The 14908-nt window shown below is 35.0% G+C and overlaps 1 protein-coding gene across 2 annotated transcripts in view; it reads right to left on the bottom strand.

The window, feature by feature from the left end:
• LOC149800323 (ATP-dependent (S)-NAD(P)H-hydrate dehydratase-like) overlaps positions 1 to 14908 on the bottom strand; it is a 269318-nt gene that overhangs the window by 230392 nt on the left and 24018 nt on the right. For both annotated transcript variants that reach the window (XM_089959915.1, XM_089959914.1), the window contains exons 5-7: positions 14179 to 14287; positions 11661 to 11711; positions 9531 to 9635 (exon numbers count right to left, since the gene is read on the bottom strand). In XM_089959915.1, coding sequence (XP_089816041.1) covers positions 9531 to 9635; positions 11661 to 11711; positions 14179 to 14287 — 265 coding nt within the window. The remainder of the gene's footprint in view (positions 1 to 9530; positions 9636 to 11660; positions 11712 to 14178; positions 14288 to 14908) is intronic.

Raw genomic sequence — 14908 nt, 5'->3', positions numbered from 1 at the left:
ATCGAAATCGTCTAATCAAACCAAAGAGATGTACAGAGAATTAGTAATCAAAATCGTCTATTCAAAACAAAGAGATGTACAGAGAATCAGTAATCGAAATCGTCTAATCAAACCAAAGAGATGTAAAGAGAATCAGTAATCAAAATCGTCTAATCAAACCAAAGTAGGCAAGGATAAGATGTACCAAGAATCAGTAATCAAAATCGTCCAATCAAACCAAAGTAGGTAAAGATAAGATGTACAGAGAATCAGTAATCAAAATCGTCCAATCAAAGCAAAGAGATGTACAGAGAATCAGTAATCAAAATCGTCTAATCAAACCAAAGAGATGTACAGAGAATCAGTAATCAAAATCATCTAATCAAAACAAAGAGATGTACAGAGAATCAGTAATCGAAATCGTCTAATCAAACCAAAGAGATGTACAGAGAATCAGCAATCAAAATCATCTAATCAAAACAAAGAGATGTACAGAGAATCAGTAATCAAAATCGTCTAATCAAACCAAAGAGATGTACAGAGAATCAGCAATCAAAATCGTCTAATCAAACCAAAGTAGGTAAGGATAAGATGTACAGAGAATCAGTAATCGAAATCATCTAATCAAACCAAAGTAGGTACAGATAAGATGTAGAGAGAATCAGTAATCGAAATCATCCAATCAAACCAAAGTAGGTAAGGATAAGAGGGAGCTGGAAAAGAGGTCTCTTAAATCTGAAAAATCACTTAAGAACGATGAATCTATTTTACGACAGTGTGCCTTATCAAGAACTCTTGAAAATACCCACCAGGTTGGTTTAAGCTTCCTTAAAGAGACAGATGGACTGGGTCCAGAACATGCAGAAACTATGCTGTAGGCTAATGCACACAAGCCACCCAATGACCAGTCTGGACCCATACCAGATGATTATGTTACTGATGATAAAGTATGGATAATCAGCTATTGGAGCATCTAAGGATTTCATCCGGTCCCCCCAATCATGAAGAAAGAAAAGGACAAGCATACCAGATGATTATGTTACTGATGATAAAGTATGGATAATCAGCTAACGGAGCATCTAAGGATTTCATCTGGTCCCCCCAATCATGAAGAAAGAAAAGGACAAGCATGCACTTGCTGCTGACAAGTTATGACACCCCAATAATTCAGATGATAAAATTAAAACATAGATCTGAGATTGGGATGTCACTCGTACTGATGGCTAGGTAGAAATGCATGGAGTTCTGGCGGCAGAAAGCGTTTATGAAGTTTGATTTGCGACGGGACTTTTACTACAGCTTGCTTTCAAACAATCTTGATTGCCCATGTGTTAATAATGACTAGATCTCCTGCAGCACGATTTCATCCTTCTCTGAGTCAGAAAGTATATCCATCATGAACAAAGGAGACAAAAGAGAATGGGGCTGGATAAATGAAATCCCAATCCCCTCCAAAATGATTTAGATTGCCCCTCTCTTTTTGTAGAAACAAAGCAATCCAATGACAGTCAAAATGAGAAAGTCTGCATCACCCTTAGGCTGTCTGTGGCCGGTATGGGTGGCAATTCAACAGTGAGAGTTAGAAGGTCTGGGGAATGATAAACATGCTATATATAGCCCCTGCCATAATGCTGCCTCCTAAACTGAATGGGCTGATGCCACCTGGCATTTGATTAAGATGGATTCTTTGACTGGGCAGTAAAGGAAAATGAGCCCTTACCTCTTTGACTCTGATCATTCCTCCTATGAGGCTGAGATTGGCTTTATATGACTGTGGAGGCTGAACAACAAGTTGGAGAAGCAGTTCCAGAGGTGCCTTGCCCCAAACGGTAATGGCAACTCAGAAGTGTTTGTCCTCAGTGTCAGTGCATGAGGCAATTTAAGTGATGATAAATGCAGACAGTGTCCCCTACCTAACTCAATAAAAAGCATTATTCAGCATTAGCACACACACTCCCCTCGGTAATCCCACTGCCCACTTTGGAAACCATTGTTTTAGACAAAAATATGCATAAGCAGCTGCCCATTTTCTCCAAACTCTGTTTTTAACTGGAGGGGTTTCAAATCTATGGCATAATGTCCATTTTCAGTTAGGAAATACAGTTTATATTACTAAAAATAGTTATAAACTGTATGGTTTTACTACAAAAGTATTAACAAAGTATGAGGGCTATCGTCATAGCAATCTTATGCAAAGGGAGGCAACTCGAATTTCAGTGAATGATTATATCATACAAGAGCTACCTCCCTTGTATATTGTCAACTAATAGCACTCTTCAGCCAATGTTTCCAAATAGCAACAAAAAACCCCACAAAGCATTATCATTTTAATGTCTAAAGCACAAGAGAAAATAAAAATAATTTCCAACAAACAAAGACAATTTTAGAGTTGGGGATAGAAAGTGGCAAGATCAGACTTTCATTTTGTTTTTGGAGTCAGTTGATTAATAATTGTGTTTATATCATACAACAAAATGAAAACCTCTGCAGTCTATATAACAGCTGATATGTAATTATTTCCAGATAAGAAAACACTGAGATTAAAACAGCAGTTTGTCACTCTATATTCAAGACATCGTCAAATTCTGAAAAGAAAATAAGGCTTTCAGATTGGTCAGATCACCTCATGCATATTACTCAAAATCAAACTCACTGGAGTTTGATCATATGAGTCCATATACTAAGTTTGACCAAAATCAGAATAGAAAAATATGGCTTCCTGAATTGTAAAAAGCTCAGCCAATCAGATAGAAGATCAACTCAATAACATGCATGTGTCTCATTATCAAGCTTGTTAGGGATCTTGATGATACTGGTTTTAAAGTTCAAAGTTCAATCCAAGTCAGACAAGAAATATGGCTTCAAGGGTTGTAACATGCTCCAACTATCTGATGCAAAAAGACTTCATAAACATGCATGAAAACCTCATAAACAGCAATGACAACCTCATAAACAGCATGACAACCTCATAAATATGCACGAAAACCTCACAAACATGCATGAATATTGCTGATTTTTTAACATTCCTGAGATCTTCATAAAGATGTATATTCTAAGTTTGATTAAAACTGAATCAGAAATATTGATTCCAGAGTGATGAAAAGCTCTGTGAATCAGAAATATGGACACTAGAGTGGTGAAAATCCTGTGAATCAGAAATATATAGAGTACAGTGTTGAAAAGTTCAATGGATCAGAAATATGGATTCAATATTGGTGAGAATCTCAGTGAATCAGAAATTCAGACTCTAGATTGATTAAGATCCAGTAAATCAGAAATATAGACTCTAGTGGTGAAAAGCTAAAATAAATATATTGACATTTGAGCGGTGAAAAGCTCGATGAATCAGAAATATGAACTTTAGAGTGGTGAAAATCCAGTGATTGAGAAATACAGATTCTAGTGGTGAAAAGCTCAATTAAAAAGAAAGAGGATTCTAAAGTGGTGAAAAGCACAATGAATTAGAAATGTGAACTCTAGAGTGCTGATAATCTCAGTGAATCAGAAATATGGACTCAAGATTGGGGAAAATCCAGTGAATCAGAAATATAGACTCAAGTGGTGAAAAGCTTGATAATCAGAAATATGCACTCTAGAGTGGTGAAAAGCTCCATGAATCGGAAATATGGACTCTAGTGGTGAAAAGCTAAATTAATAAAATATATTGGGATTCGAGTGGTGAAAAGCTTGATGAATCAGAAATATGCACTCTAGAGTGGTGAAAAGCTCCATGAATCAGAAATATGCACTCTGGAGTGGTGAAAAGCCAGTGAATCAGAAATATGGACTCTAGAGTGGTGAATATCCAGTGAATCAGATGCAAGACATGCATGGATTTCCTTCATTTATGAATTTTTTCCTAGATATTGATATGATATAAGCACATATTCCAAGTTTAATAAAAAACTGGATAAGAAATGTGGCCTTCAACGTGGAAACAAGCATAACCAATTAGATGCAATATCACTTCATTAGTATGCATATATCCTGCTCATGGCCATACACTCTCACTAGGCCTTATGGCCATACCCTGATCTCATTAGGCCTTATGGCCATATCCTAATTTCTCTAGGCCTTATGGCTATAACCTAATCTCACTTAGCCTTATTGCCATACCCTGATCTCATTGAGCCTTATGGCCATACCCTAATCTCACTAGACCTTATGGCCAGCTGAGCTAACCATGAATTTAAGATCCAAATGCAGATAGATTCAATCTTTACCAGAATTCAAAGTGGTGAAGGCTGTGATTTATTGTGGGAATTCACAATAAGTTTTAAGGAATCACATGTATGTATGGATTAGTTGATTATTTAAGACAACAGGACCAATACTGATTAGTAAATCACCCTTTAACCATTCTGCATGAGCTTATTATTTCAGCATATTGCATGAAATTTATATGATTATGTTGATAACTTTATTCAAAACAACGTCACCATAATTTTGCTTAACTGACAGAATACAAAGCAAAAACTAACCAATTTTTTTAAAGCAACCCCTCTAAAAATCAGTCATTGAAATAATGTTAACAAGTGTCAGAGATACAGGCAATGATAGAGCTCCCACTGCCCTAGGTGATCCCTCAGCCTGTATGCTGTTGTGTTGTGATTTGGATTTTTAACTTAACTTTTAACAATTTTTCAGTCATATCACTAAGATGTCCGCAATGTGGCAGTTTATAGTAATGTCTAGCACTGGGGAATCATGCCGCAGACATGTAGCATGATGTTCCACCCACCCACATTATCCTGACACCAGGCTGACCAGTCCTAACACTAACCTCTTAATGCTGAGCGCCAAGCGAGGCAGCTGTTCTAACAGAGAGTTAACTATATTAATCTATTTGGGAACTCTCCAAACTGGAGGTGCATTCTCCATCCCATTATGATGAAGGTGAAATAAGTACATGTACGTGTCAGATCTGTTTTAAGATTATCTTGGATCTTAAATATTCATTGTGAATTGGACATTACACAGGAATGGTGGTATGTTCTGGAAAATTAGTGTGCTATGTGGATCTGAACAGCTGCTTCACTCCTTTCAGGCATACTGGGAACATGAAACATGTGACAAGTGAAAGGATATTTGTATGTGATCACTGATAAGAAATGAGAGGGTTTGCACTTGATAATGCATGTGTAGAAATGGCATTATAAAAAAACCCGAATGCTAGAAATTGGTAAAAAAACCCACATGATCTGATATAAATTAACTAGCAGCTATCTCCAAACCTGATAACTGATGAAAGTGACCTTTTTTCAAGTTCTCAGTAAAATATTGAAAACAAATGTCCAACACTGTGTAATTTCAAAAAAACAAACAAAACAAAAGTCACGTCCAAAATATAAAACACAAGGGATTTTTCTTGTGCAATTACCAATGTGGCATTGGCCCATTATTTTGGGAAACATGATCAGCTTGTAATTAAATTGTTTAAAGTAAATTTCTAGAATTGAGAATTCTGCATAATTTTCAAATATTTTACTTGGGAATTGGGGAATCCACTATACTGGAAATGGAGCCAATTTTTCACCCAGCAGTTCTCTAAAAAATAGGGTCTAAGATCTCTCACCTGGCAGATGCTGTCAAATAGCTAAAAACAAGAGCAGCTGCCCAATCAGTCTAGGTTCATATGATCGTTTATGTACACATTTTGCATATTACTGTTGAATGCATAGTTTATAAAATAATTGTTTCAAGCCTTCCCTAGTTGTTGCATCTTCATCTATATTTAATGACAAACTTTATCCTATGCTGAAAGGAATTTATGCCAGAAGATTTCTTTCAAAGTTTGTCCAATTCTGTCAAGTGCTACAACTGAGGTATGGATTCAAAGTTTAATAAGTTGGTCTTTGATCTTGAGGCAGAGAGAGAACTGTGTATAGGGATGTAGAACAAGTGAAGGGGATGAAGGATGTAGAAATCAGTAGGCAGTTTCACTCAACAATCTTGAGAGGTTTGAGTTGGAACAACTTAAAATAACGAAGATGTACAGAGAATCAGTAATCAAAATCATCTAATTAAACCAAAGAGATGTACAGAGAATCAGTAATCAAAATCGTCTAATCAAACCAAAGTAGGTAAGGATAAGATGTACAGAGAATCAGTAATCAAAATCGTCTAATCAAACCAAAGAGATGTACAGAGAATCAGTAATCAAAATCGTCTAATCAAACCAAAGAGATGTACAGAGAATCAGCAATCAAAATTGTCTAATCAAACCAAAGTAGGTACAGATAAGATGTACAGAGAATCAGTAAACAAAATCGTCTAATCAAACCAAAGAGATGTACAGAGAATCAGCAATCAAAATTGTCTAATCAAACCAAAGTAGGTACAGATAAGATGTACAGAGAATCAGTAATCAAAATCATCTAATTAAACCAAAGTAGGTAAGGATAAGATGTACAGAGAATCAGTAATCAAAATCGTCTAATCAAACCAAAGTAGGTAAGGATAAGATGTACAGAGAATCAGTAATCAAAATCGTCTAATCAAACCAAAGTAGGTACAGATAAGATGTACAGAGAATCAGTAACCAAAATCGTCTAATCAAACCAAAGTAGGTACAGATAAGATGTACAGAGAATCAGTAACCAAAATCGTCCAATCAAAACAAAGTAGGTAAGGATAAGAGGGAGCTGGAAAAGAGGTTTCCTAAATCTGAAAAATCACTTAAGAACGATGAATCTATTTTACGACAGTGTGCCTTATCAAGAACTCCTGAAATTACCCACCAGGTTGGTTTAAGCTTCCTTAAAGAGACAGATGGACTGGGTCCAGAACACGTAGAAACTATGTTGTAGGCTAATGCACACAAGCCCCCCAATGACCAGACTGGACCCATACCAGATGATTATGTTACTGATGATAAAGTATGGATAATCAGCTAACGGAGCATCTAAGGATTTCATCCGGTCCCCCCAATCATGAAGAAAGAAAAGGACAAGCATGCACTTGCTGCTGACAAGTTATGACACCCCAATAATTCAGATGATAAAATTAAAACATAGATCTGAGATTGGGATGTCACTCGTACTGATGGCTAGGTAGAAATGCACTGAGTTCTGGCAGCAGAAAGCATTTATGAAGTTTGATTTGCGACGTGACTTTTACTACAGCTTGCTTTCAAACAATCTTGATTTCCCGTGTGTTTATTAATGACTAGATCTCCTGCAGCACGATTTCATCCTTCTCTGAGTCAGACAGTATATCCATCATGAACAAAGGTGACAAAAGAGAATGGGGCTGGATAAATGAAATCCCAATCCCCTCCAAAATGATTTAGATTGCCCCTCTCCTTTTGTAGAAATAAAGCAATCCAATGACAGTCAAAATGAGAAAGTCTGCATCACCCTTAGGCTGTCTGTGGCCAGTAGGGGTGGCAATTCAACAGTGAGAGTTAGAAGGTCTGGGGAATGATAAACATGCTATTTATAGCCCCTGCCATAATGCTGCCTCCTAAACTGAATGGGCTGATGCCACCTGCCATTTGATTAAGATGGATTTTTTGACTGGGCAGTAAAGGAAAACGAGCCCTTACCTCTTTGACTCTGATCATTCCTCCTATGAGGCTGAGATTGGCTTTATATGACTGTGGAGGCTGAACAACAAGTTGGAGAAGCAGTTCCAGAAGTGGCTTGCCCCAAACGAAAATGGCAACTCAAAAGTGTTTGTCCTCAATTTCAGTGCATGAGGCAATTTAACCCTTTACCTCATAGAGCTTAGTGACAAAGTGCAGCACACTATAAATAGAACACCTGTTACCTAGCAGACCGCATCCGCATAGGCATGCCTGTGAATTGTTAAGCAATGTAGTGGTGTTACGTTTAACAGCAGTTTTAACCATTTTACGTTTTAGGCAGACATTTATTATATGTGGAAAAATTGAAGAGTAAAGTCCGATTGTTATAGCTGTGTAATTATTTTTCACAGAAGAATATTTTATGTGCTATAAAATCGAGAGAGAACTCGTTCACCGTCATGTCAGTGAGGCGGCGTGACCGACCGTAGCTGCCATTTCCCATTCTCGAAATTTACACGTTTTTCGTCTGCGTCTACATCACTAAGTCATCTGAATTTGATAATCAATAAAAAACTAATTGCTGCTTGCATAAATATCATAGCCTTTACCAAGGTTATTGAATCTTTCGTGTTTGTGATTCTACTCGTGAAAACTTCGTAAGTACTGAATGAAATCCTGCCTGTAACTGTTAAGCAATTTAGTGTATGTTACATTTAACAACAATTTTAACCATTTTACTTTTTTGGTACACATATATTATATGTGGAAAAATTTAAGAGTAATGTCCGATTGTTATAGCTGTGTAATTATTTTCCACAGAAGAATTTTTTTATGTGCTTCAAAATCTTGAGAGAACTCGTTCACCGTCATGTCCATGAGGCCGTGTGACCAACCGTAGCTGCTATTTCCGATCCTCGAAATTTACAAGGTTTTCGTGTGCGTCTATATCACTAAGTCATCTGAATTTGATAATTTATAAAAACTAATTGCTGCCTACATCAATATCAGAGACTTTACCTAATTTATTGAATCTTTCGTGGTTGTTATTCTAATCGTGAAAACTTCGTACGTACTGAATGAAATCCTCGGCTGCCATTTTGGAGAGTGGAGATTACAACCCAGTTACTTTAAATAGCAGATATCGACCAGTGCATGAATAGTGACCACGTGATCTGACGTAATTGTCATTCGCAGAAATGAATATAGTATGTAATAGGGGGGTTTTCCCCGAAGGTGGCGCTACGAAAACTAGCTCAAAATGGCTGATGTTTACCGCAGGCGTCAAAAGGCGCTTCTATGCGAATCTTGTAGAGGCGTCAAATGGCGCTTCCATGCTAATGGAGTAGAGGCGTCCAAAGACGCTTGTATGAGGTAAAGGGTTAAGTGATGATAAATGCAGACATACATTTTGTCACACCAAGTCCATATTAGCAGAGGTAGTCAAAGCATTTGTTGTAGCAAGCTTTATTGAAACCCTTCATGCCCAGATGTTTTCTATAACATTTTGTCAAATCCTGTTCATGTGTCTTTGAGAAAAAAATCATTTATAGATTTTTCTACTTTTAGAAGGGTGACACTGTTTTTTTTTAAGCATGAAAGCCCTTTATGACAGCATGCTCGCTGCTAAATACGGTGCCAACTAGTCTAATGATTTTGATGAAATATTTCAAATAGCAAATGATAAGGGGTGACATATAATGGATGATGCATGGATGTATGATGTGTTTCAGACCATGCCATAAGCCTGAACTTAAGTACATATGGCCTTGTGACCAGGTGAACCAATATTTCCTGTAAACTGAAAACCAAAGTTTGAAAATTTAAGTCCAGGATCAGAAACTGGAGGTCCTCAGGCTCTCACTACAGAGTGCTATGATTTCTCATCCGAGTTAAAAGTAACTAATGGTGATCAGTTTTCTCCCTAATGTCCTAGCTATATCTAAACTCCAACATGCCATTTTTGTTTACTTACATTACCACAGTTATTTGTACACAAATATAGCTGAAGTTTCAAACTACATACCATTTTCTGATATAGCCTGGAAAACTCCACCACATTAGGTGTCAGGATGGCCTTGGTGTAACCCTTGATGATCTCGGGATATTCTGTAACCAAGTAGAGTCCATCCTGCAAATTAAAGCAACAGTATGCAAATGAATTTGCAGAGAAGTAGAACATCTACAGCTGTCCCTTCATATAATGAAAAATGCTAGAACAACTTGCAAATATAGAAAAACATTGATTATAAAGACCTCTAAAAAGGAATGGATTTTGCTAGGTTAACTGAATTTCCACACAACTAATATTTTCCCAGATGTGACAAAAAATCTTTCATATTTGCAACCATTACTTTTCTTGTCTTAGCCTGGTAGTCTTATGTTGATGGTATTGTGACATCTTATACACAAAATCACATACAAGTTTTGTTCCAAGTCAACAGAAAGAGTTTGATAAAGCCTAGGAATTTGATGAAGTCATTTTCTATTTATTATATATCCCCTCTTGTAAACTTTATCAATAGTTTTAGCTTTACAGTATGATTGAAATTCATAACAAATTAAGATTTATAAAAGTTTGATTTACGTTGTCTATAAATACTGACACTTGGATGCCAAAGAAGAAGGCACAGTAGTTCCAATCTGAGTGTGAGATACAGCAATATGGGCTGAACAATGGCATAGAATGCCAGATAAAGCATATAAGATTAAACGTACATTTAATAAAATAGAGCATGACACATTTTAATGTCATCTTGAAGCTAGACATAAACTCAGTCTCAGCAAGTAATGTAAGTCAATGAAATGATGAACAAAAACTGAATTCCTCTTTTCTCAATCCTCAATTCAAAACAAATGGCTGAGAAAAACAGTCAAAGAAGTAGTTGGCAATGAGACAAGGAAATTCCCATCACAGAATTAGAATACTTGTTATTTGTTTGGCACAGACTTTCAAAGTGCAAATAAAGTAACCTCTAGAGTGGGATTTCATGAAGGAAATATCAACCTGCACTTTCCATAATTAACTTGCATTAGCAAGTGTGCAAGTATTAGATTAAAGTCCTGTGTTATTCACTAATGAGTTACCTGATGGATGGACCAAAATGAGCAATAGATAGATCTCTAGACAGAATGACAGAAGTAACTTGTTATTCCCTTTTGTATTTTCAATCTTTATTTTCAACTTAATGTAGGTAAAAAAACTTTGGATATATTTATGTCTTTCATACAAGATACTGAACTTTATTTGTAAATACCTGTAAAATAAAAGACTAGTCTTTCCAATGAAACTCAAAATCTTGATGTAAAATACAAAAGAACATTGTTTAATCAAATGTTTGATGAGGGAACAGAAATCGATAGATATAGCAATGGTCAAAAGGGTGTGAACAAACTATTCCTGATTTACTTAAAACATCTGAACACATACAAGTAATTGACATCTATTCACCAGACAGATGTGTGTGTGTGTGTATGTGATTAGGATTTTTAACATAGCTTTTAAAAAAAAAATCTGTCATATCACTATGATGTCTGCAGTGTGGCAGTTTATAGTGATGTCTAGCACTGGGGCATCATGCCACAGACATGTAGCAGCATGTCCCACCCAGTCACATTATCCAGACACCAGGTCGACCAGTCCTAACACCAACCTCTTAATGCTGAGCCCCAAGAGAGGCACCTGTTGGTAATATTTTTGTAAGTCTTTGGTATGACTCAGCCAGGGTTTGAACCCATGACCTCCCACTTCCATGGTGGACACTCTAACCACTAGGCCACTGGAGCAGTCTATTCACCAGATGCTTAGATGGTATATCTCTATGCAATGCCAGTGAATGACATCAGATGGTATAGTTCAAATGTTGGACTGTCCTAACACTATTTATATGCCATGGAACCAATTATCTGTTGTCTGCTAGTGTTGTGATATTATGACTGCATCAGGCATAGCTTGTTTGTCATAAATAGTTGTTCACATTAAATGTTTCAATGAACAAAATTTTTGTTCAATGAAAACTAACCACTTGCAGGGATGATGCTGTATGCATGACCTGACACACTGCTAATCCAAATAAAAGACACTGGGGGGAAAAAAGTTCTACTCTCCACAGAAAAATAAAAACTTACTAAATTTATTAATAATTTTAATACTTACAGCATCAATGACAATTGGAATCCCCAGCTTTTTGATTTTATCAATGAATGTCTGAAAGATGTATAAAGAAATTCAATGCAAAGTAAGGTATGCACATCAATTTTTTAAAGCAAGAGTGTTTATGAGATTCTGACCATTTGTGTTAGAATATAAACAAATACATATACATATACACAAAGCATATCTAAATACATAATGTCAAGCATATCTAAATACATGTCAATCATATCTAAATACATAATGTCAAGCATATCTAAATACATAATGTCATGTTTATCTAAATACATAGTGTCAAGCATATCTAAATACATAATGTCAAGCAAATCTAAATACATAATGTCAAGCAAATCTAAATACATAATGTCAAGCATAACTAAATACATAATGTCAAGCATATCTAAATACATAATGTCAAGCATATCTAAATACATAATGTCAAGCATATCTAAATACATATTGTCAAGCATATCTAAATACATATTGTCAAGCATAACTAAATACATAATGTCAAGCATATCTAAATACATATTGTCAAGCATATCTAAATACATAATGTCAAGCATATCTAAATACATATTGTCAAGAATATCTAAATACATATTGTCAAGCATATCCAAATACATAATGTCAAGCATATCTAAATACATCTCAATCATATCTAAATACATAATGTCAAGCATATCTAAATACATAATGTCAAGCATATCTAAATACATAATGTCAAGCATATCTAAATACATAATGTCAAGCATATCTAAATACATAATGTCAAGCATATCTAAATACATAATGTCAAGCATATCTAAATACATATTGTCAAGAATATCTAAATACATATTGTCAAGCATATCTAAATACATAATGTCAAGCATATCTAAATACATAATGTCAAGCATATCTAAATACATAATGTCAAGCATATCTAAATACATAATGTCAAGCATATCTAAATACATATTGTCAAGCATATCTAAATACATAATGTCAAGCATATCTAAATACATCTCAATCATATCTAAATACATAATGTCAAGCATATCTAAATACATATTGTCAAGCATATCTAAATACATATTGTCAAGCATATCTAAATACATAATGTCAAGCATATCTAAATACATAATGTCAAGCATATCTAAATACATATTGTCAAGCATATCTAAATACATAATGTCAAGCATATCTAAATACATAATGTCAAGCATATCTAAATACATAATGTCAAGCATATCTAAATACATAATGTCAAGCATATCTTTTTATATAATAGATATTTTTAATCCTTAGGATAGATTAGCAATCATTTATTGATGTACACAAATGTCATATAACTTATCCCCCTCCCCTGTTTTGTGGGAGAGGTGGTGGGATAGGAAGTGAGTGGATGAATAGTTGGGATAATACTGTGAGATTACTAATCAAGTTATTCAGAACCCAAATATCCTACAATGAAACACTATCAGGCATAAATGTCTGTATATAATGGTCACTGAAAAAACAAAAACCATTTTACAATATGGATGACAATATGGTTTTACAATATGGTCGACAATATGGTTGACTCAGATTCTCTACTACTGAGGGCAAAAATGATCAAACCAATGATCATTGAAGCAAAAAGCAAATACACATGCTAATTGCTGACCCTCAGTTTGAACAATTGATTGATTAGGAATGACACAGAGAAAGGTATAAGGTATTTATAAAACAAAAGTAAATATTGTGGTAAGACAAAGAATTATAACCAATATGTCTGTAATAAGGGAGGAAATTCTGCTATAAAGTGACTTTGACCTACTGACCCCAGCATTTATTGACATACTGCAAGTCATTCACAATGTTTGGCATACATGTAGCATGATGTCCTACCCATTCACATTATCCTAACGCCAGGTCGACCAGTCCTAACACTAACCTCTTAATGCTGAGCGCCAAGCGAGGCAGCAGGAAGTACAATTTTTATAAGTCTTTGGTATGACTTGGCCAGGGTTCAAACCCGTGACCTCAAATATTAGTGTATGAAGTCTGATGAAAGAAGATGGGCAAAATATGTTACCACATTATAAACCATGCTTCACTCTTTATGACAACATGACCTTAATCTTTGATCTTTCAAAAACAAACTCTGTAGCTTACCTCCTTGTTGTAAATGCAAGCCATCAACTATGTCTGATCAAGCTCAAGCTATCTGCTTTATAATTTAAGTTGTTACAAAACCTACAGCTCTCTTCATTGTATCACAGGGATTTAGAAATTTGAATTTTGATCCTTAATAAATATGGTTTTACTAAATCCAAGTTCTACTGTATTAATTATATTCTAACTAGTTCACTTTATAAAAACTGTTGTGCAATGACTAGATTAATAGCAAAATTCAATAGCTATTACAGCACTAGTAATGTCTGAAAATGGAAATGGGTAATGGTAGGTGACTTGTGTATATTTTTACAAAACATGGTGTTCAGTTTCCTATATATGGTGCTCAGTTTCCTATATATAATATAGTAAATCAACATACCTTAGCATTACTGATAATCTTGTCATTTCTTCCAAGTCCAGGGCCAAGAACAATGGCATGTAACCTTGGCAACCATTCATCAACCTCAGATACTGCATTTGGATGATCCCTGAAAAATTGCATTATGTTAAATACATCCTAATCATAAAGTTCTCAACGAAATATCGAAATCCTTATTCTCTAAACATTCTTTTTGAAAGAAATGTTGCATAAAAAATTTGCAACTAATATTAAATATTTTTTTTTCTCTTCTTCAAATCATTAGTAATTTATGTTCATTTAACATGTGTTTTGACATGATTTATTATAATAAATATATTTAGTACGTAAAATTTACTGGATAATGCCAGCTTTATCTAATATATCTGCCAAATCAAAGTTCCTACTGACAATCACAAAAACTTTTTCCATTTTCTTATGGCTTACTTCAAAAAAAATTTTTTTTTGCTTTATGAAAACTAAACAAGGCAACACAAGTCAACTAGGAAAGGATAAGATTCCATACCCTCCTGAAATTGAGAAGATAATGATACCATACTCGGCTGGGAATGAATACTATAAGCTAGTGCTGTTAGTTATTAATTTCAAATTTATGTAAAAAAAGGGAATTAAGATTCCAGAACAGGATAATAACACTTACCAAAGGTGAAAATATAATGAGTACCAACAAAAAAAATTACTTAATAAAATTCATGAACTACCAATAAGGACAAATTACTTAACATAAAGA

The sequence above is a fragment of the Sinohyriopsis cumingii genome, chromosome 5 (assembly GCF_028554795.1).
Source record: "Sinohyriopsis cumingii isolate HCF-2022 chromosome 5, ASM2855479v2, whole genome shotgun sequence".
Classification (NCBI taxonomy): Eukaryota; Metazoa; Mollusca; class Bivalvia; order Unionida; family Unionidae; genus Sinohyriopsis; species Sinohyriopsis cumingii.
Note: the sequence above shows the minus strand (reverse complement) of the source record. Positions and strands in the feature narration are given on the sequence as shown.